Source organism: Rhipicephalus sanguineus, chromosome 8 (assembly GCF_013339695.2).
Source record: "Rhipicephalus sanguineus isolate Rsan-2018 chromosome 8, BIME_Rsan_1.4, whole genome shotgun sequence".
In the NCBI taxonomy this organism is placed as follows: Eukaryota; Metazoa; Arthropoda; class Arachnida; order Ixodida; family Ixodidae; genus Rhipicephalus; species Rhipicephalus sanguineus.
In genome coordinates, this window is record NC_051183.1 from 47528634 (window position 1) to 47553120 (window position 24487).

Genomic DNA, 24487 nt, shown 5'->3' on the forward strand with positions numbered 1-24487 from the left:
GGTTGCCACATCAAACTCCCTGCACTTATGCGTCTGCATCCTGCTGTAACACTCCCTCCGCAGAGGTTGAAGGCGAACCCACAGGGTGGAGAAAGGCACGCTGTCCTAGAATCGCGACTTCCCTTTTCTCTGCCGGGACATCCCAGGAGTCTACAGTGGCAAGTTCCTGCGAGCGCCGGCGTCGATCAGTTCCTCTGGGAGAGGTCACGTGTTTTCCGGGTGTGGACTTTGTGGACGCTCGGCGCGCACGCGTTTTCGCCAATCTCGCTTAACTCTTCCACATTATTAATTGTACCTTTCGGTAATATCTGAAAAAGTTATATGTAGTTTGTCATACCCCCCTTGCTAAACAACCGAATGCAGATACGCTTATATTAACTCGAACATTTAACTTTACTCAGAATGAGTGTACATGAATAATCTTTTCTCATAACGTGTTTAGCCAACATAAAGGACCAGATATTATTTAGTTCTACTTTTAATGAATCAATCTCGAAGTCCAAAATAACAATGTCATATAATACTAGGGGCAAACCTTTTCGAAATGCATTAAGATTCCAGTTCCAAACTGGCACATTTGTTCTGTTGTTCCGTATTGTTGATCATCTCTCGATTTTTCTGAGGGAGTGTTCCTTGAAGAACGAGAGAGGCTGACGGCATCGTATCGTTATTACACGTTCTGCATTGAGTTCTCATTGGCAGGGCCCTTTTTGCAGTGGACATAATAAAATAGTGTTCTTACGTACAAAGGTGCAAACTTGAAGCTATGTACAGATATCGTTACAAGAGGTAGGCAGCACTCCATTAAAGGGAACAGCGATCAGTGGCTCGAAGGTCGTCAACGTCTTCACAGGCAGAAATAATTCGCTCCTAAACGACACTCTCATATACCAATAGAAAATAACGTCTCAGAGTCCCTGATATTTTCGCCCAAAACGACTCCATGACCGAAGCCATCTGGTCATATATTAATCTTCATCATAATCATCGCAGCTTGAGAGTTCACGTCAGCCTTTGCACTTTTTCTCGATGGTATAGCTGGTCACGGCTCATCGTAATGGGTGGTGAAATGTGAATCCCAAAATCGTTTTGCAATTCACAAAGTGTGACGCTTGGTACGATTGTACACTTTTGTTAGGCGAAATCTCATTTGTTAACGTCACACTATTCCCTACATGTCGAGTGAATAGGTCCAAAGTGGTTTCAACCACAGGCGTGGCACTGATGCAGAATACTTGGCTGCCACGCAGAATGTCCTGGTTCGTCATCGCCTCGAACTCTCATTTGTATCTCATATTTTCTGACGCGCGCGGTAAACGTTAAGGAGCACGTGTCGCAAAACTTGCGGTGTAGGCGTCGGCGCCGTTTGTTGTCAGCAAAAAAATTTTATCCTTCGCAACCCTGGCCACCCTATTCCATCGAACCCCATTAGGCAAAGTTTTGACTCATAATCTATTATTTCACCGATTTAACACAATCCGTTCACCGCGATTCGTGACTACAGTATGCAGCTATGCTTCCTGCGTCTTAGAACTACTTGGAGTACCACGTTTCGTCAAATAACTGACTAATTACAAATAATAAAAACTACTTACGACACTTGTGTAATGAGATCTATTATATTCACAAAAAGCAATCTACAATGAAACTCAAACGTAACACTACAAGGCGAAGCAATAACACGCGGACTTCGAAATTTGACATCCTGCTGCATTCGTCTTGGAAGCAATGAGCAATGGAGAATGATTAATCAAGTGTCAAAAAAGACAGCAAGGAAAAGAAAGAAAATACGGTAATGTTCGCCGGACTTGTTCTGCAAACGTCGGCTGAGAGCAAGGACCCACATGAACTTGAAATAGCGGTGAAAGAAACAGACGTTATTGCAGCAACCTGCAGCTGCAAAGCAGAGTAACAACAATGCGTCAAGAATGAAATTGAAAATTTTAATACGCAGCATTATTTGGCGAGTTGCCCGGCAATTTTGGCACCAGTGTCGTGTCTAACGCGAACAGCGTGGATTCTTTCCCGCATAAGCAAATAACGCTCCAAGAAAATACATGGCGTTGCAGAGGCCCTACTTACGTTTGAGGGGCACAAATAAATTTGGGCTTCTTAGCACGTAGTGTTTGCGTCAGAACGCTAGCTTGACTGAAAGAATGGTATTGCCAACCTAAATGCAGAAAACATCAGCTGCAGTATTTGACTCGCTCGCTATGTACAGTACGGTCCACTGTTAAAGGGAACACTCAAATGAGCACCTTCCATTTTGCTGGCCCTCTAACAGCAAGCGGACAGGGAAACATTGCTCATGCGCTGCACTAGTCTGTCAAGAAGAGGCAGAACTGTCAACCACCAGTAGTCTTATGTAAATCTAAGCCACTATGCTTTTGCAAGAGAGCGAAATCCAAACATGTACTGCACGCAAGTGTTCCCTTTAATAGTGGAACCGTCTGTACATCCACCAGCAAACATCCTGTAGCTTATAAAGGCGAAAGCCTTAGATGCCTCATGTAACGAGAAGATTGACCGTCGGCGTCCCGCGTCGGCGGCATGAACACGAGTGATGCAAAAATAACGACTCGGCAGCACTGCTAAGCCCAGACCCAGAAGTGCAACTCCAAGTCCTTCGGCAAGCCGAGGGTGCCGCCAGAGCTCAAGGACTCATGGCTGCCACCTAGGGAAGGGAGCCCATCCCTCAAATCTTGCCATCTTAAATAAAAGTCATTTCCTCCTCCTCCTCGGCATCCCTTTGAGGCGGATGGCCAAGTTGCATGAAGTCGACACAGCGGGGAGCCGGAGGGCAAATAAAAAAAATGGGGGGGGGGGGGGAATTGTAGGCAAAGAGAGAAAATTCCGTGAATCGACAGTAATGTACTGCATAACTGGATTACAAATCATGTTTATTTTAGCATGCATGTCACGAAGTTGCAATCAAACATAGGTAGCAATGATACATAGGCGCTTGCGTCTTCCCCTCACCAGCAGATTGGTTCGCATCAAGGCATTCCAGTGCAACGCACGTCACGCCTGCAAATGTGGAGTGGTGAACTTGCGTCCATGTAGGCAAACGTGTGACTAGCACGCTGCCCGCCATCTCGGCCGATGCTACGCGCACGCTTCTAATTCTGATGCGCAGCGCGTATCCTCCTGTGAACTTTACAGTTACAGAGATCCGCAAGAAAATACAGCGGGACTGCTTATCTCCAACAAGACTTTAATATAAGAAGTAGTACTCGCTGTCGGGCTAGTTGGTACATGTCTGAATTAAATAGTCAACTTCGCGCCAAATTCACATTCACCCGTCCTGTCTTGTGTTTCTTCTTCTGTGTGAATGTGAATTTGGCGCGAAGTTGACTATTTAATTCAGACATTAATATAAGAAACTTAACTGGTATGTAAACTCTACCAATCAAATTTGGTCTGCGGGTTCAAGGAAAAACTGCTGCGACTTTCAATATTCCTACTGCCTTGTTGGTTGGAATGTTCCAAAACTGCTCAATATCTGGCAAGAATTCTGTATATTCTACACACACTATAGCAGGGTTATCAAACTCACCTCAGCTAGCAGGCCGCGGTTACGAAATTTAATCCCCCGATGGGCTGGAATAACGAAAAAAGTTGGAGGGGTGGCAGGAAGGACATTGCAGAAAATGTCAGCTAACGCTGCCATTTGAAAAGAGGACTTTCCCATATCTCACGTATGGTTCACTTCTGGAGAAGATTTGTCGTCCTATTTCGAGAAACCAATCGATAATGACCTCCAGAATGAAATATGAACGCCGATTCTAAAGCATAGAGATGTGTTTCACGGTTATGTTTTAACACATGGGGACTGGATGGGGCGCCTCATAAAAAAAATGCTAGAGGCCTGTCACGTCCGCGTAGTACATGAACATATTTATTTTAAAAAATACTAAAAAATATGCGACGAAAACAGTCGTGTGCGGGCCTGGCTGCTAACGAAAGGCTCGTGGGCCAGGTGTTTGAGATGTCTGCACTGTAGACAGGCGCACTGAATTTATTCTAGTTTTTTTGTTTCATCTATTTCTAACTTATTCGTGGCTTGAGCCCCGCCACGGTGGTCTGGCAGTTATGGCGCTCGGCTACTGACCCGAAGGTCGCGGGATCGAATGCCAACCGCGCGGCTGCATTTTCGATGGAGGTGAAAATGTTTGAGGCTGTGTACTTAGGTTTAGGTGCACGTTAAAGAACCCCAGGTGGTCTAAATTTCCGGGGCCCCCAACTACGGGGTCCTTCATAATCATATCGTGGTTTTGGGACGTTAAACCCAAGATATTATTATTGTGGCTTGAAGACCAAGAAAATGTAAACAATTTGTGCTCTCATTTCTCTTGTCTTTCTTTTTCAAAACGGTATTTGTTGCGTAAAAATAAAGACTCAGCTCCTAGTACCGATTTTGTTTTATTTCAATAAAAATTTTGCTTTGAAATTTTATGAAATGGCTACTTTTGGCTTGACTTTTCGTTCCTTTTCCGATCTACCTGACGGCAGCTTTGTGAGGAACTCTAGCTGTACTTTTATTCGAAGAGTTTCGAGAGGAAGACCAGCAGCAAGCCTACACAGTCGCACAACCATGAGAACTCTAGTAACGTAAGCAGAGGCGGTTGTCAAGGAACAAACGCCGGGCGCTCTAGAGTGTTCCATAAGGCTGTTGACCAATTATAGAGCAGCATATGACGCCACACGGATGCACGCAACGTTCTTCTGAAATCCACTTCATTCATCGAAAACGTACGCATGACACCCGACCAACGTGGCCGCACCACAGGGCACTACTAAATAGCGGCTGAATAGATAGCATCGTCGCTTGGTGTCGACTCCCATCAGTCTGGACCATGTTGAGACGCGCCCCGATGGTCCGATTCCCTTCGTTTGTACTCCGATGTTCACTTTCCCGCAAGAGTAAGTAATGCAGGTTGCTTTAACACGATCCAATTCCTTCTCCACATGGCATTCACCAATCCTAACTCTCGTACCTCCGTAGGCAATGTAATGATTGAAATCGGTGTAGCATTCCTTCGGAGTCTTGTATGTTATCTTGAAGTATCTCTGGGCAATGGCTACTAGTTTCAAGTCTGTCACAGGCGGAGGAGCTGTAATGAAAAAAGCAGAATATGCTTAAGGTACAACACACAATAGAGATGGGGAATTGCAGCGTACCTCCAGCTATAAAGCTGCAGTTATTTAAAGAGTAATCTAACTGTTTGTTTCCTCACTTACAGCCTCTGATATAAATCATAATTTCTCTTACACGCGAAGTTGACAGCCCGCAGCCCTGCATAATATGCGCTCCAGGTGAGAGACGTCTACGGTATTTTTGTGTGTGGGCAGAAATCTCTTCGGAATAATAATATTTCATCATTTATTTTTAATGGCACATGGATTAGTGTAATTCCATCTTGGAAAGTGCCTTTGCCTTTTCATCTCTGCCGTAGTCATTATAAATGCACCGATTTTTAACAAAAGCAGGGTTGTTAGGTTAGACACGAATTCGAGGGGACAATGACGGCTGTTTTAGGCCACGAGGTTTTCACTGACCACACTTAGTGAAAGTGGATCTGGCTTCTATGCAAGCCCGTCCACCATCTGGCTCGTTTTTCTATTAAAAAAAACACAGTGTCACCGCAAGCGCGAAGCAATGAATGCGATAGCAACATACTGCAATGATTCACGAAGTAAGGCTGGCAGCTAACCCTTTTTTGTCCGATCTCGCGTAACTCTACAAATCGCTGGTGTAGGAAAATATGGCCGCAACAGGGGGAGAAGCGGTTTGCGTGCAGTCTCTTCGCGTTGAGAGCACAGCAAGTCGAAGGGTATAAGAGCCGTTTGCTGGTTGATGCCTGCCGAGACACTATGCGCCCTTATGATCAAAGTTCAGAGTTGCTGCTCGAGCAACATCCCCTCCCCCGCCATCCCTTCATGTTCCTTCAAGACGGGCGGGGCGTCTCCTCTCTGCTTGAGAAGCAATCGACGGTAGGTTCGCAAGCGGGGAGATATCGCATGCGCCCTCCGTGTGATGGAGATTGGCCGGCTCGCTTCATCTCTGCTTCAGCTTTGTTCGGCGGCAGTGCTCATGAGCTTTCACAGGGGGGTAGAAAAAACGATGTGCAGGGCGATATTATTGATTTGGAGTTTATATGGAACATGGCGGCAACGCCGACGGCGAAAATCCGTCGAAAGTGTCCATATAATTGCTATCGCAATAACACTTTTTGGGTGGACATTTCAAGCGGGGATTACCCACGGGCGAATGGAAGTGTTTCAATATGATATAAACCTAGGTGTTAAGTGTTATCAACCAACTTCGGCCTGCTTCGATTTCCAAATCTCGTTCATTTGGGAAAAATTCGCCGACGATTACGATGCTGCCCATTGCAAATTCTGAGCGCAGCTTCCCGTTGGGGCAATGCCAATTGTGTTTGAAGTTTTGGCAATCCGCTGTTGTAGCAATTTAACATTCGTTACATATTGCCACAGAAACTGCCAGTGCTCGAGTTCTACACACACCACTCTGTGCATTGCAGGCGGATCAAACCAAGCGAAACGCCGACAGCCCAGGTAAGACAAGCGAAGCCAGCCGCAGTGCACGTGCCAGCCCTGCATGCGCACGAGCTTCGACCGGCGGCCCAGCGCGGGTGACTGAGGAAGAAAGTGAGGTTAGAGGCCAGTGGCTGGTGATATAACCCGCGTTCGCTCTCTTTCGTCCTCCTTCGCCCTATCGGTTACGCCGACGGCGACACCACTGTACGCAGGAACGGGCTCCTATAAGAGCTGCGCTCTAAAGAAAGACCAATACCCACTTCCTTCGACATCACCCTGCTGGTGCAGGCATCCTGGACAACACCGCAAAACCCATGAAGCAGAGTTATGTCGCCTATTGTTTTCGCAAGCGATCCTCCACTCGTGCTCCTCCTTTACATTATCGCATAGGGTGTCCTCGATGCTCCTCCGCCGCCGCTCCTTGATGTGGGACGCATCTGCACCGTGTCGGTGCCCACACCTCGGCAGCGCACGGCTGGCGCGCGGTTGTAAAAAGCTTTCGTGCACTGTGGCACGCAAAAGCGAGGCATCTTTTTCGGAGCGCAGAGATCAAGCCACTCAGCGAGCTTGCTTTCGTAGGGGCGTGAGGCATGAGCGAAGGGGTGGGCACTTCAATGGCGGACGTACCAACAATGAATGTCGCCACCCTCCACGGAGCGGCGGCGGAGGAGTAGCATCGAGCTGGTGTGCGTGGTGAACGTGTGGTTTGCTTGGTATAAGTATATTCGTTTTTTAGTAAAGGTTCAGTTGTTAGTATGCGCTTGTCCTGTTGCTGTCTTCTACAAGTCTCGGGTTTTTTGCGCTATTTGTTTCCAGAATGAATTACCAACTCGCCCAACAGTCTATCCTATTATCGTATTCGGCACAGTGCCACCTGTCGGCTGAAGACGCTACGCTTTCGAAGACTTCCTTGCATGCTTGTATGAAACTTAGTGACAGCTTATACCGAGGGGCGGCGCTACTATCGAATTTCTCAAGACAAGATGAAGTGTCCAGTGCAGGCACGTCCCTGTTTACGGGGGTTCATAAGTCTACGGGCAGGCACCTCATGCGTATTGCGCTATTGCCTAGGGTGAAGCTATTGCCTAGGGTGAAGCTTATGTTTATCTAGCTAATGCGTACTTAGCCCTAATTATTAAAAGGACGTACTTTTTCCATACAGGTAAACTCCTGACAGCGTTTCTCCGTTCAAGGTTTCGTCGGGCATTCCCCTCACATGCGGTATCACACTGATGGTCGCGTTAGTGCACGTCACCGGCTGATCGCAAGTGACACTTGTCTGGCTTGACGTGATGACGGCTCCTTTGTTGCAGGACACTATGCCGTGGCTTGCGCTGCCACTGCCTCCGTCACTGTTGTCGGTCACTTCGACTGTGTAGTATTTCGGGGCAGCCTTCCGTTTTGCGCCAAGTCAAGGTGAAGTTGTCGTCTCCAACGGAGCTCACAGTCAGGTTCCTTACGCCAACTGCGGCATTCGTCCAATAACTGTTACCACAGCCAGCTGTCAGCACAATAACACAGTTTTCAATGTGGCTCCAATTCATCTGATTGCTTCATCGACTTTTCTTAATCTGGTGAACTCTACAACCGTGAAGCTTAACGATAGCAAATAGTAGACAAAAATTAAATCACAATTTCCCAATATTTTGTACAAATCCAGAATCACACCAGCCCACAGTGTTATTTTGGAAAATCTCTCTAATTTTCCGGCATTCAATGTCCGGACCAATGATATATCTTCACTTTCCGCCGTCACAGTGTGCTCATACAGGTGTCACAAGAAAGGTCGAAATCACAAATTCTACAATTACCACCAATACTATCTATATCAATTGTTCCGCAGGGTTAGTTCGCGATACTTATTTGTCTGAGGGATATAAGAGAAACCATAGCGTATACAATGGCATGCCGAAAGGTAAATCGAATGACTTAATGCGGAACAGCTCTCTACAGAAGCAACAACCATATTCATTCATATGTGCGATAACTAAGATCATAGAAGAGTGGTGGAATTGTTTAGCTGAAAGATCTGAAACGCAGATCGGACGAAGAGCATACCTCCCAGCGTCAGCATGCTTATGTGTAAGAAATTTTCTTGCAGCAGTATAAACTACATTGCGAAAACAAATTATATTGAAGTCGGTGTCTTTTTTTTTTTTTTGCAAAAGCGTGCAAAGAATTAGTCTTCCTGTTAAGTTACCTAGTACGTTCAAGTTGACTAGGGTTGGATATATATTTATCAAAGTTTTTACGTCTGCTAGCCAAGTCCAGAGGATGTGCGATCTCCCGACAATCTTATGCAGACAGAAAACAGCGTCTTGATAGCTAATTGTGACACGCTAACTTGATAATTGTCGTTTTTTTTTACCTTTTCCTGGAATGAAGATGTCCTTTATTGCGACGCCTGGAGAAGTGCGCGCAAGTGGCTTGCTGATATGTGTCCGTACTTGAAGCCGACATTCACGCAAGGCTGCAAGTGCCTACAGGTGACTTGGGTCTGGTCTGGGTGAATTATTGTGCCGTTAACACATGACCCCTACCACACCTTGTGTTAGACCAGTCATACTGTTGTTGGCGCCGGTCACTTCAATCCAGTAGTAGTCAAAGCTGACCTTTGGTCTTTCCCATGCAGCAGTGAAGGAATCCGTGCCGACACTCACGATGTGTAGGTTGGTCACATCTGGAGGAACTGTAACCAAGTAGCCACCATAAAGCAAGCATTGTTCTAAAAACTATCCCCGACAGTTTTTTTACTGCCGCGGAGGCACTGTGGCATTGTTCAAGTGTTGTATTTGTCAGCAGGAAGCCTGGATGGATCTATGTTGTTTGTATTAGATGTTAATCCATGTTCCGGGATGTCAATCCACGTTCCACTGAAGAAAGAGCTGTACACAGCAAATTTGTCTACTCAAAATAAAGCAATCCCAGTCGTTTCCAGCACACTAAAAAAAGCAACGGGAACTTCTCAAAATGGCATTAAAAAGGAACGCGAAAAAGAAGCGAGTCTTCAGCTTCTTTAACAGCACTAAAAATGTTCAGCGTTAAATTACCAACCGACATCATACACAAATATTGTGTAAATCTGGGATTCTAGGCAATTCGAAAAGCACATTCCTGAACTTCTTGATTTGTTGACCAGTTCACGATACCTTGTTTTCTTTTTAAATCAGATGTTCTAGGTATACGCCACAGCGCTCTTGACAACGGAACTCATTACATTCATAAGGACGGAATTGGGTCATCATTTTTGCCTCAGCTTTCTGGAATTTTCATCTCCGTTTACATGACTTCGACACTATACTTCCCACATGAACAGCGGCGATCACTGAGGCCATTGAAACATCGGTCTTCGGCAAAAAAAAAGCATCATTATTGCAACCGCTACTCTGTAGTTTTGAGTACGTTGTGTTTTAAGCTCCCAGATTCGATCAATATATCTTGGACAATTGAATCAAAGAGCTTGCCTTAAGTTCACCATATATCCATCCCTAGATGCGCCAGAATGTCTACCAAGTACGCTCACTCTCACACATTTGTGTTTATACATGCGCGATTTCCTGCATGCTTCCATTTTTTTCTCTTATACTACAAAGGCGTGATTTACACGCCACTGCGAATTCAGTTCCCATGATTCGCTTTTGTCCGTAATGTTCATCTGTTGTTTGCAATTTTCTTTCGACATTGCTCAGTCACTCCGTTACTGGATATTTGCTGATTACTATGGCCTCCGGTTAGAAATATGCCTATGGCGACTCAGGTTAGAAATATGCCGCTGGAAATTCTTTTCTGCGATCACAAATCGACGCAAAACTTGACGGTTAGTCTACATTTCAACACACAACGATGCCACAAATTTCTCGCAGGTATTAACGATCTGCCGTAGAGCAGAAGTGATTAGGCATGCCCTTCCCTGCTATATTTACACCTACAGTTCCAGCCTTCAAACTAGGATAACAGGCAGCAATAATTCAAGGCCTGCTCCGACAAAGCCCTTTGTAAATATGTGCTAATATCCAACGAACTCGTAAACTCACCGATGATTGGTGTCCGCAATTCCGCTACCGCTGGCCGGCTCCTGATCTTGTCGATTCCACAGCGTGTGTTTGCCGTAACCAATATGCAGTACGGGGTACCCGCAATGCTGTCGAATGCTACTGATGTCTGTGCTGTCTCGTACTCCTTGCAATCACCCAAGTTTCCCGCTTGGCCACATGTCGTGAACGTTCTGCATATCTTGACGCTATAAGACTCTATGACGGCAGCCACTTTATTGGGACGCTCCCAGCGCAGCTGGGTCTGGGATGGTGATCCCGCTACCATAGATATGTTCCTCGGTGCGAGAGGTACTGGAAGAAGGCACCAAATTTACAGCGCGATGAATAAATGGTGGTATATGGTTTACAATGACCACATCTAAATAAGGAATAAATTCTTCGCCCTTTTCGTGTTCAGTTGCCATAAAAATGTAACTCGCAATTCCAATACACAGCTGAAATCAAATTAAGGATGGGTATTCACACGAGAATGACTCTCCCCCCCCCCCTTAATTCACCGCAGGATACAGTGACACTTAGGGGCCAATCATTTTCTACATATAGTCTTCACGACAATATATCGGTATTGTGACGTGCATGTTGCAGTGAAGAACGCAGCAGTCAAGCCAGTAAAGACTGAACACATGGGAGAACCTGTGCTTAGTCAAGGAGTAAGGCACAATTTACAAAGATGCCGGCGAGCACAGTCGTCGGTCGTCGATAATCTTGTTTTCGGCTGGGACCCGTATGAGATTATAATATCCCATTAAGACATTAGAAAACAATTCAGAACCTTCTCATTCTTTCTTGCCTGGTCTGCGCTGAGCAATAGCGCCTGTACAAGTTTTATCCGGTGACAAATTGTTACAAAGAAAAACAATCATGTGTCAGCATAAAAATATTCACCACTCTTGCCCCCTAATGAGAAATCAAGATACGAGGGGCGTACAGTCAACGCGCATTTAAAAAGGGTCGAGTACCATTTTACTGGCATCTCGTGCATGTCGAATCTGTGGTCAGCATCTGGTATCATTTTAAAGCGTTTTATGGAGTGGAACACAGCAATTGTTATACCAGGCAGCTAATCTCACCTTTGCTTCGATTATTTCGTCATATACTGTTGGACCATGCACATTTAGTAGTATTCAAATAATATAATTTGTTTTCATTACAGTGTCGTTTACGGCATGCACCAATCATTCGTTTTCATTACAGTTTCGTGTACGGAGCGTTTCATGCACCGTGTTGCTAACAGAGCCATACCAAATTCATTAGCCCTGTTTGCTTCTGGGAAAGACATTTGCGCTGATATATCTCCCGCGTGTGCTGGAAGCTTGTAACAAAAACGACTTGCAAGAAGCGACGCTGCATGCTAAATCCGCGAGGAAATGCGGTGCACTGTTGCTGACAAAATGGTAATTCGTATATTTATGTAAGCGACTTAGTCCATGACCAAAAAAATGCATTGCAACATCTACCATGCATCTAACTTACTTTGTTGATAAATGTAAACAGTATTTGTTGGTTCTATTACTTCATAATGGCACCTTCCCACAACATATTTCGTCTAGTGCTGCCAAATTCTCCAATTATTGAATCTAGATATACCACCATTACATACCTTCGGCAGGTATGAAGATATCCTTCACTGTCACTCCAGAAGATATGCGTTCTGACTGACCGTTCAAGTGAGTGCGCACAGTGCAGGACAACTTGGTGCAAGGCTCAAATGGTCCGCAGGTGACTTCCGTCTGGTCACGGTGAACGATGGTTCCGTTGGCGCATAGACCCAGCTTATGCTTGTCAATGTTTTTGCTGCGGACGTCATTCTCAAAGGTTTCAAGAGAATAGTAGTCGAACCGACTTTGTGGCCGCTGCCAGGATAACGTAATGTAACCATTTCTCACACCAACGGTCAAGTTGGAGACATCAGGAAGTTCTGCAATAGAACATGCGCAAGCGGGCACCATTCCAGATCTAATAACGACGCGACAATGTTCATGTGCGCTCTACATGGTGTTGCTCACATTGACCGCCGCGTCCAGGTTAAAAAACGTGCAGTTATTATAGGCCTGGATGTAGGTTTCTAATTTGACCACCGATGAAAAGAGCTGTAATTTGTTTCATGCCCAAATGTGGTGCAGGGAACGGTTGTAATTAGCCGGCAGAATTCCATCATTTGAGTTGATGGTGTCATTACTTTGAATAAATATCTATTCGTGACATTTCCGCATAAAATACGACATGCGACTCTTGCCCCTTTAATGTACAAAAGGAACCTATAGGAGTACCGGGACATATCTCTCTGTGTTCTGTTCCTTGTTCTATATTTTCTTCTACTTTTTCCGCACGCCTGCTCTTCTCTCCGCTTTCCTTTTCATCTTTCTTTCCCTTTCCTCTTAGTGTAGGGTAGCAAACCAGATGCTAAGGTTCTGGTTGCCCTCCCTGCCTTTCTGTCATTTTTATTATCTCTCTCTCCCTATTTCCTCGTTATGTCGCTTCGCAAAACAAAGTTTCGTGGAACTCTTCACTACCCACAGTTTTAGTGTGGGACTTGTTTCGGAATTTACCTGGCAAGAGCAAATATGAACATTCAATTAATGCTAACCCTCGTGGGAAATTTGCAGCATATCAGCATAACTCATGTCATGTTCTTGACGAGATTGACCAGCAAGCCGTAATATAAAAATCAAAAGGACACATTGATAACTGAAACATCATTCGCGTGCATTGCCTGGCAGGGACGTCTTTTTTAAAGCCTATTTCCTCACCTTCTTAACAAGACAGCAAAGCTTTTTTTTACAGATCAGTTGCTTCATCCTCGAACTTTGGACGTGCTGCGCAAGTGGAAAGAAAGAACAGGAACTGACCTCTTTTTTGTGTTACAGCTCTTCCTTTCCGCTTGCGCAGCACGTCTGATGTTCTTAACAAGAAGTGCATATCGTATCAAACAAGGAAACTCACCGAAGATTGGCGTCCGTATTTCGGCTACAGCTGCCCGGCTGCTGATTTCCTCCAGTGCGCAGCCCGCTTTTGCAGTAACAAGTACGCAGTACGCCGTATCCGCTGTACTGTTGAAGGTTATCGACGTCCCTGACGTCACGTGCTCTATGCAATCACCCAAGTTCTCCGCTTGGCCACATGCCCTGAATGTTCGGCATATCTTTACGTTATAAGAATCTATGATGGCATTCTCTTTATCCGGATGGTCCCAGTGTAAATGGGTGCGTGACGGTGATGTCGGCACCATAGTTATGTTTCTTGGTGTATGTGGTTCTGAAACACGGCACCAAATTAGCAGCATTATTGATGAATGGATTTACACACTATTCAATCAGAAGCAGACTAAGCAAAGACTCGATACTTCTGCTTTTGTACAGCTTTGTCACTGTGGAAACAAACAAACACACAGTCTCCAATACACAGCTCAGATGTAATTCGGTAGCAGAATTTGAAAGACCGTACATCGAAGGGACGCCGTAAACGTTATCGGCAATTACTAGCAAGTTCTCCAACTAATAAAAACACCCATCCCTCTAATCAACAAATCTAGGGATGAATATCCATGTGCTTACACCCAACGGGCCAAAAAAAGAGCCACTTACATGGATGCATTTAACTCATTCATATAGGTTGTGTAACCGTAGCTTGTCCCACTTCAATTCTTTATTTCGATGATGATATCCTTATGTTATCAAAGCTGGAAGTATGTGTACCTTTGTGTGCGTTGTTTCTTGAATACCTAACCTCCATAACGTATTAGTAATATGCGAACGAGGCCATTGCTTATCGGCCATTTTTTTACCTGCATTGAGTATATGAGCAACCTTAGTAAAACAACCAAAGCAATTTCGTTGACTGCATTTAGTCAGTGAGCAAGATATCTTCTATTGCATTTCTCTCAAGCGCAGTGCAATGTTGCAACAAAAAGTACATGCAATAAAGGACAGTCCACACACAATCCACTGAGACATTTTGAGCCATGTTAGCTAGTTCCAGATCGGTAATACTGCAGAATAGCGCAAAAAAATCGAGGACACAAAGTTAGCGCGCCTGTGTTATTTGTCGTCACTGTATTTTTGGCACTACTCTACAATGCAATCACGCCTGCCTTCTAGCTAGGCTTTTCTTACTACTTCAGAAAGGTGATAGATATGTTTACATAACGAAGCTGTTCTATGGCCACAACATATTTTAAGTTTTTGTCAGTTGAATTTTTTTCCACGAAACCTCATTACCAAGGTTTGTTACTTCAGCTTTATAGTGCTAACGTACTAACAGTACGCAGGAATATCCCGATAACTGCAGTTAGCAAGGGGACAATGACGTACCTTCGGTGGGTATGAAGATATCCTTTACTGTCACCCCATACGAACTGCGCTCTTGTGGTCCGTTTAAGTGAGTGCGCATTGTGTAGGAAAACTTCGTGCATGGCTCAAAATGGTCCGCAGATGAGTTGCGTTTGGTCGGGGTGAACGATGGTGCCGTTGGCACACAGACCAAGCTTGTGTTGGGAGTTGATCCTGGTGCCGTACTCGATTACCTCAATCAAATAGTAGTCGAAACGACCTTGAGGCCTCTGCCAGGATAACGTAATGTAACCATTTTCAACTCCCACGGTCAAGTTCAAGACGTCAGGAACTTCTGCAAAACAACATGAATAAATTTAAGTAATTCCTACGTGAGTGACTGCTGAGGTGCCGGATTGCTGTTGGGGTCAGCTACGGAACGATAAAGAGAGATCCGCAAGTGAACACTGTTGCAAAATTGATAAAAACATGAAAATTACCTGTGTCTCGCCATACACTTTCGCCATCTGTAGCCAATATGAAGAACACGCAAGCTTCCACTCTTAACGCGATTCTCACAAAGACTGTAAAAATAAAGAAAATCTCCAATATTCGCAAACTCCCACGAAAGGGGGGGCCTAGGAAGTCATCTATACTTTGTGCCGCAGTATATGCGAATCGGACACAGTGTGCGAATCGGTCTACGCGAAGCATGTTTGGTGCAGTGCATGTGGTTATTTCAGATACGTTGATGCAATTATCAGATACACTCTGACACAAGACAAAAATTATTTCATACAGAATTACATGTCGAGTTACACTTGTAGTTTTTCTTCAGGCTTACTCGAACTCATACTCAAGGGTCAGCCTGAGTGCGTGCGTGAGTGAGTTTACCAGCCAAAACTGACCGGTACTTTCCTTCTTTATAACAGACACCATCTATAAACCATTTATTGCCTGCATTCATGTTGCGCATGTGCCTTTATTACCTGGGTCACATAGAGCCGTATATGAAACATAATTAGCCGGTGTGCATTTACGAATCAAATGGAATTTTAGAATAACAGAGAGCTGAGCTAGTTGGTAAGTATTCATTCTAAAAAGACAAGGCGTGCAAACACGGACACAAGAAAGAAGTCAGGACACCACAAACGCCGACTAACAACTGAAGAGACGCACAACGGCTGAAAAGAAAGAAGGCACGAAAACTTATCTGCGCATGCCCATGCAACAGGCGAACCTATCAATCCGGCACGCGTGGCGGTCTACGTGGAAGATAACTGTTAAGGCATTTGATTTCATCTTTATGCAAGTTAATCGACGGTTGGCTCACGCATGCGCTACCACTATTCTCGATATGCCATGCTTCAATCATCAGGCGCGTTTCTTCATTTCTATGACGGTACAACACTGCGCATTCATCGAATTTTGGCGTGCACTTACAATCTCGACAATGTAAAGATAGATTAGAAGGTGAGCCTCCTGTTGGCGATCTCTTATGTTCCAACAATCTCTGGTTAATGCATGGGCCCGTTTGTCTTACGTAGAAGCGGCCGCAGCTGAAAAGGGACCTTATACACCACACTCATACGGCTATCAGTGAACTTGTTGGTGTGTTTTACGAAACAAATATCGGTCCGCTTCTTGTCTTTTACTCGCTCATTCTTTTACTGCACAGCGGCACAAATCTTACCTAGCTTATTGGCAGCCGTGAAAACAACATTAACGCCGTATCTACTTCCTACTTTCTTTAGCCTGTGAGATACGCAATGATGTACGGTATGCCTACGATACGTTTCTTCCTATCGCTTTCTGCAACCATGCTTGGACTCAACACAATAGACTTCTTTAAACGTTCAGCGACCGTGGCCACGGCATCACGAGGATACCCTACATCTAAAAGACACGTAACCTGTGCGTTAAAGCTATCACTCATTTTGTGCTCACACGACTTGGTGATGGCTGATTTAAGGCAAGAGATGGCGATGCCGTTTTTTACAAGCTTCGAGTGCTTCGACGAAAAATTTAACAGCGGTTTCGAAGATCTAGGAGAATACTGCCAGCACACGTGGTTCTTCTTGAACGTTAAAGAGGTGCCCTACTAAAGAGGTGCCTCAGAATAATGGAATACAATTTCTAGACAGTTCCTTAACGTTCCTTCCGGTTCCTTCCGGTTTTGCAAACACGCTACCCAACACTGTAGAGAGAGAGTGGGTAGTTGCGAAGTTAATTGCAACTAAATAAAGAATAAAGAAAGCAAGGCATACAGCCCACACAAAACGTCATCGTCAGTTAGTTTTGTACGGTATACGGCCTCACTATTCGTCTACGGCCGCTTGTGCAAGTCTGTCGTCTTTCTGCAACGCTCTTTTCTAACTGGCTTGCCTTGGGGAGGCTGATGTTTCCCTCGGCTACTTCATTTCTCTAAGTTCCACAGGGCAAAAAGAAATGGTTGCCCAAAAAATTTACAAGCAAAGTAAAGAACATTTAACGAACCGAAAACAATAAAGAAAATAACATCCGAAATTTTAAAAAGAAACTTGCAAATAGCTAGGAACTAATGCCCAGTTTCTATGTTAAGCGAAATTTGATGCACTCTGGCCTATTGAACACAGTGTAATAACCTATAAGAAGGTATTTATGCTTCCAAGCAATGGAAGTGATGCTTACCTTCCCCGGTGATAAATATATCTTGTAAGACAAACTCCCCGTGAAGTGCGCACGGGGCGGTCCGTTTCTGTGCGCACGTAATGTAATGTTCACTTTGACACAAGGCTTTAGGTGTGTGCATGTCACCTGGGTTTGATCAGGATGAATGATTGTGCCGCTTCCCGCATGATCCGACGATGTCCATTTCATCATAACTTTGCTGATCGTCTTCTTCTACGGCAGCGAATATCCAGTAGTAATCGAAGCGGGCCTCGGGTTTCTTCCACGCAATGGTTACGGCGCTGTCCACAACATAAAGTACCCTGAGGTCCGTTACATCGGGCAGGTCTGAAAAAAACAACAAAAAAAACTCGCGCATCTTTACAGGGCATTCGTCGCGAATACAGCGCCAAAGCTTTCTCAAATTTTCAGTTTCGAGAAGTCGATTCAATACCAAAACTCTTTGCAATCAACGTGGCGGTTCATCGCCATAAGAGGTGCATTATTTCGAATATCTGCTTAGCTGTTTTATTCATACAATACCAATACCACTTGATACCAATCGCTGGGCCCTGCTTATGACAAGAGTGCTTCAACTTAGCTAATAATAAAAATATATAGGTTTTTTACGCGCCAAAACCGCTATATGATTATCAGGCAAGCCATTGTGGAGGGCTCCGGAAATTTTAGCCATCTTGTGTTCTTTAACGTGCAGGGACATCGCACAGTAGACGGGCGTCTAGCATGGCACACCCATGGAATTGTGGCGGTCGTGGTCGGGATCGAACCAGCGACTTTCGGGGTAGCAGCCGAGCTCTTCAACTTAACTAAAGATTAGAGAAACGTGATAGTGAACTCGGTGTGGGCAATGTTTACAAGTGATGTCTACTGGTTACCACTGGCATATATATACGTATATGAAATCTACAACTACACAATTTTGTCTTTGTGAAACAGGGGCATCCTGCCTGTGTGAACGTATCCCAGGAATTGAACTCGGGGGCGTTAATTGAACTAATAACTACTGCCCTCAATTCGTGTCATCAGTCGTCAGCTTTTATTTTCTGCGGTACACCAAGGGAAACAGCAGCGGTTGGTATTATCCTTCCTCATTGAAGAACATATGTTACACGTTCTAATCAGTAAGTAGCAGGTCCGTAGAACAAGCAATCCGCAATCCAGGTTAACGTAATCTCACAAGCCGCATTTGTTCTTCCAAAGATGTTCTAACGATAGGATTCCTTGATAGGCCCAGCTTAAAACGATTTGAAAACACTTTTTACCGAAAGAAAGAACTACGATTTCATAGCCGCAGGATTTGCACTTTTTGTACCTTTTATAACTATGTGGTGACCAAGTCCAAACGCAGGGGCTTTGAGAATGATAGCTTTCAATAGCACAAAAGTAGATGCTTACCAAATAGCGGAGTCCGTATTTCTGCTGCTACTTGCCGGCTGCTGATTTCGTTGACACCACAGCGTAGATTTGCCGTAATCAGTACGCAGTACGAGGTGTCCACATTGCTGTCAAACACTGTCCACATCTCAGTCGTCACATACTCTGCACAATGACTCATTCTTTCAGCTGGGTCACATGACCCATATGAGCTACATATATTCACACTGTACGACTCTATGCTACCAGACTCTTTCTCCGGCCGACCCCAGTGCAGTCGAGTTTGAGACAGGTGTTTCCGGAATCATAGTAACATTCCTTGCAGGAATTGGGTCTGAAAGAGGACAGCAAGTCAGTAAACCTGTCATTGTGATGGAACAGTCAAAAACACATATTGACGGGAAGGGGCTACCTACTCTACATGTCTTCATGCATTTGCATTCCTATTTTTTGTTATTTTTGTTTTGTTATTTGCGTGCGTGCCTGCCATAGCAACCTATCCATCTTGAATGAAATCCACAACTGTCTCTATGTCTGGTATGTGTTTGTCGTTCAAACACTGGAAAGGTAGCATCACTATTGCACAGTATGTTCAATAAGAGCTCTATCTAATCCAAAATCTTGCTGATCCAAATCAATAATGGACGCCTGGAAGCATTCCTGCATGCTTAAATTCTCTAGTATATCATCGGTCTTGAGCACAACAGCGTCATCGCTTCGAAGCGCTGATGAAGAGAACAGCGCAATTATATCGACGTCTTGCACATCGTCACACTGGGTACGTATAGATTTCAACGAAACACGCTACAATGATTCATCAACAACTGTGCCACCTTTGAGCATGGCGTTACCTCCAGTGTTTTGTTTCGCTTTAACGAAGCTTGCTTCTTTAAGAGTGCAAGTCCAAAGCATCTTTTACGCACCGCAGGAGAAACTGGCAATAAGATCTTCCTGGACTGCACAACAGGCCTCGCATTTGCAGTGTTATCAGGTCGGTCATAGCACATTCCCTTTTCAAAGTTATATTGTCACATGTCAGTAGAGTAACGTGTTTAGCGTCAATTCAGCTGGCCTGTCAGCAAGTGTTATCCACCATTCCTCTAATCAGTACTCAATGGTGTTTCCCAGAAAAAATTCCGAATGGGGCCAGGACCTAATCTTGCGAAAATATAGCCTAACGAAGTATGTTCATCATTGTGCGGAAAGCCATTTCTTTTCTTCTGCTCAAGTCAATATTCAAAACTTAGCACAACTTTCATCATAGTATGTGTACCTTAGTTCCCATTAGCATTCAACTGTACATACACGACGGGCAGTCTCCACTTGTAAAGACCATCATTTCATATCTTTGGGACCAAGTACGTTACAACTACGTCTTTGTAAGCGTGCGATTATACTTAAACTGTTCACTTCTCTCACAGGGACAGCCGTGCTGCTTTTTCTAAAAAGTCCCCACATCAGCGTGATTTTGAAATTAGAACCTTCAAAGGCAGTCACCATTGATCTCCGCTTAGCCATTCACAGCATTAGTCAATCTTAACGCGGCATACCTTCGGCAGGGATAAAGATGTCCTTTACTGTTACTCCCGGTGAGCTGTGCTCCGGTGGTCCATTGAAATGAGTACGCACGGTGCCTGACAATATGGTGCACTGGCTCGAATGGTCCGCAGGTCACTTCCGTTTGGTCAGGTCGAATGATGGTTCCGTTGGAACACAAATGGCGCCATTGATGGACAGCGCTTGTGCCGTTAGCCTCGACTTCGGTTACTTCGACAGAATAGTAGTCGAAACGACCTTTCGGTGGCTGCCAGGATAATGTAACGTAGCCGCTTTTGACACCTACCAGTGCCAGGTTGGACACATCGGGAAGTTCTGCAAGGAATGTGGAATCTGTGACATCGTTTACGGCCTTAATATTCTTGCCTGCCTCATATCGTTTTCTACGGCAGATTAGAGAATGTAACCAATGTGAGAGAAACTCTGCAGTGCAAATTTGATCATGAAGCGCCCGATTCTGGTATTACAATGTCTTGATTTTTTTGTGAGATATACTAACGCAAGATCTATGGTAATAATTGTTTTTTGTTGTTGTTGGTATGGCGAGTGAAATCGAGTTGTATACATTGCAGCATACCAGTTTTCAATTTTTACTGCAGTAACGAATATTTCCAGCAATATTTCTTAATTTGCACTAATGCACCCTCCATAGTGGTAAATAAAAGTGAACAAGTTTCATTCAACTTTTCCTTAGGGCGGATGTACAGTCGGACATATCAAGGGTAAGTGCATTTCTTAATATGCGATACGCATTTTCGTTATTTATGGTTAAAACAGCGCAAAATGAAACTGACGAGTAGACCGAAGAGTAGCGCTGTTCTTTAGCTACTTGTACGTATTTCATTTTGCGCTGTTTTAATTATGAATACCTACAAACTGGCTCGCATTGAGAAGCAGCTTTATTAGCCAATGGAAGTGCTTTCAGATTATTTCTGCTATTCGTGTTTCTACAATGTGTAACCAGCAATGAACATCAATGAAATTGTGCATTCCGATATTGTGTGCGTTACCATCGGCAATTGTCCGCAGATTAGGCAAAACAAGAGCTCACCAAAAAGCGGCGTTCTGATTTCCAGCGTCGCTGGGAGGCTGGTGAGGACGTTTCGGCCGCACCGTGCGCTTGCCGTGATAAGGATGCAGTAGGGGGTGTCTGCAGTGCTGTTGACATCCAACCATTCGTCCGAAGTCTCGTACTGCACGCAGTCACTCGAGTTTTGGTTTTCGTCACATGATATGAACACCTCGCACACTTTGACGCGATACACGTGAAGAATACCGCGTAAACTAGTTGGTGCCTGCCACTCGAGTCTCGTCATGGCTGGTGATTTCGCCAACATATTGATGCTTCTGGGCGCACTTGGATCTGGTGTACAAGAACATGGGAATCGATAGTTAGCGGATGACACATGCTCTCGAGTTACCGCACCTTTAGACACAAATGTGCCAAATAACAATGAAGTTTCTACATTCCCTGGCATCGCCACGGCAACACACTAATGCATGAAGTGTGGCATGATGCAAAATGAAACAAAGCTATGCAAATAAAAACATGGTTGATCCCTCCGTCATAGGAATCGGAATAACACGAAAGCAAACGTTCCCTTATAGAAGTAACTGAATGTTTACTGTACACGGATATAAGAGAGTTTGCACAATGTATATTGGATGTCTGGCAGCTATAGCACCATTTAACGTGGGTGCACCCACTTTGATGATTGGTGGTACATCTCTATGCCGACGACTAACGTCCATGTTCAATGATTAAACAAACCCTTGTGGTAGCTGTAGTAGTTAGCGGTGAAAGCGTAATCAGAGAACGAGTTGTCATAGCCACAAGAGCGTCGCATATTGGACGGAGAACTTGGTCGCCATCCTGCGGCATGCTAAAATGTCATTGAACACCACGGCCGCACTAGAGGGAAACGCAAAGTGCGTCGTGCCGCCCCGGTAACCCGGCCGCAATTTTTCTCGGGGTGAGCGCGTAGGCGGGGAACGCGGTGTTACAGCCAGCTGAGGCAGGCGCGCGTCGCAGAGCTATTTTAGGGGCGTAGCTCCTCTTAGTCTAACCTTGTCACGTCTCCGTTCGGCGTATGTCCCGGCAGCCGGCAGTAAACGGCAGTATCTGTCCGGTGGTGGTGGTGTGCGGCGTGACCACCCTTACTGCGCATGCGCATACCCTCTCCACACACCTCCTCTCCACTCCCCCTCACCATTCCCCTTTCCCTCTCCCGGTGTGCCGCAACACACTCTTTTCAATATAGCCACGTTATTTAAGGTATTGTGCAGGTTATTGAGACTGAGGTCTCTACATAAAAGAGTCATGTTCCTTTACATTTTCTCACGAGCTCTTTCACATCACACATACGGAAGAAAGGCACACGCTCCCTCGTGCTTTCGCCTAAGAGGACTCGAATGCGAAGGCCATTTCCTCCCTTTTATACTCAGTTGACTGCATTAATTTGTTCCTCCCCTCCTCCCCTCCCCCTTAAGCTTTGTGCACCTCAACTGGTGTTACACTGCCTCCAAGATCGACCCCACTTTTGGCCAAGCGACGATGTCATAGAATGACGTCATAGCGACTTTATTATGACGTCATTTGGGAACACGTGACTTTTTGGATCGTTCGTTTTGACGTTTTGGCTTTTCGCGTTTGATGGAGCATCTAAGGCTTTCGCCCTGATGAAACCTGTAAAGATCATGAGCGATATTCGAAGAGAATTTCTGCACAATACACTGATCAACGTGGGGTATAAAACATAACTCCACTCAAATGCTTGATTGCGACAATGCATCTAGTGTTTCCAGCTTCAAGTTTGCCGGAAACTACAGCGTGGCTGTCGCTTGCTCAGCGCAAAAACATTTATCCGAGCAACAATAACAATAACACTGACCTTGACCATTGATGAATATGTCACTCAAGGTGGCCCCCGTGGACATGAGTTCGGGTGGTCCCTTAGTGTAGGTGCGAACGGTGACATCAACGCTAGAGCAGGAATCAAATGGGCCGCAGGTGATCTGAGTCTGCTGAGGGTGAATGATGGTTCCATTGCCACAGGCGGTCGCCGTGCGCATCGATAGGCTGACATTTTCATTCTCATAACCACCGGTGACATCTAGCCAGTAGAAGTCGAAGCTAAACCGAGGTCGATCCCAGGCCATGGTGATATAGTGGTTATCGGCAGCCACTACGTTGAGATTGGTTACGTCGGGTAGAACTGTAACGAGGGTAAAGCGAAGCTTGTTACTCCATTTTTCTGTGTATGTAAATTTTGTCATAGTGTGCACAGTTTTATACGTCATGAAGGTGTGACAGATCCGAATCAATTTCGGTGCCTTTATGAAGTTTAAGTAAATTTACAGTGCCACCCACAGTAAACGTAATGTAGCTAGCCTTTTGCTATGTACATAAAACTAATACTGCCACCTGATATATCGTTAGGAAGCTAAAAAAGAACTTGCATCATTCTTAACTTGTTTATGTTATGCCCATCATGCCTAATTCTCTATTACATTCTAGCCTATTGGTTTACGCTATCTGTACCACATTCATCGATTTCTTGATAGCGCGGCAACGGACCACGGAAAGTAGCGCCAGTTATATGCGGAAATTTTCGCCCTCTAATCACTAGATCAAACTGTCGAAATTTTCCACCATCACCTCGATCTATGAGAAGTAATCTGCCCAACACTTTAGCAGCGAGGTTTATGCCAGCATCTAACTCTTTCAAAACCAACAAGCCAATAGAACATGACAAGGCGGCTGAAACAAAGATAGGTCCACCTGTGGAAACATCGGCCAGCCCGTCTGAGGTACCCATTCCTGTTCATAGAACTTCTATAGCACATTGTTATTCTATCCATAACTCCCACCTCTACGTTGCTTTTAAATGCTTGTGAGAAACTTATACACTCAGAGTCTTAGACGAGACTAGCTGTTTGCAGCCCCTTTGGTATGCAGTCTACGAGCTTCTTTAGATGAACTCACAATTTTCGGTCACAAAT

At 44.9% G+C, this 24487-nt stretch overlaps 2 protein-coding genes across 2 annotated transcripts in view; both read right to left on the reverse strand.

Moving 5' to 3' along the window:
- LOC119401829 (fructose-2,6-bisphosphatase TIGAR) overlaps window positions 1-24487 on the reverse strand; it is a 430132-nt gene that overhangs the window by 157275 nt on the left and 248370 nt on the right. The window lies entirely within an intron of this gene.
- LOC119403194 (uncharacterized) overlaps window positions 1-24487 on the reverse strand; it is a 41944-nt gene that overhangs the window by 13780 nt on the left and 3677 nt on the right. The window contains exons 3-8 of the mRNA XM_049418224.1: window positions 23377-23700; window positions 17750-17881; window positions 12217-12534; window positions 10596-10907; window positions 9107-9250; window positions 4998-5114 (exon numbers count right to left, since the gene is read on the reverse strand). Of these exons, the coding sequence (XP_049274181.1) occupies window positions 4998-5114; window positions 9107-9250; window positions 10596-10907; window positions 12217-12534; window positions 17750-17881; window positions 23377-23700 (1347 nt within the window). The remainder of the gene's footprint in view (window positions 1-4997; window positions 5115-9106; window positions 9251-10595; window positions 10908-12216; window positions 12535-17749; window positions 17882-23376; window positions 23701-24487) is intronic.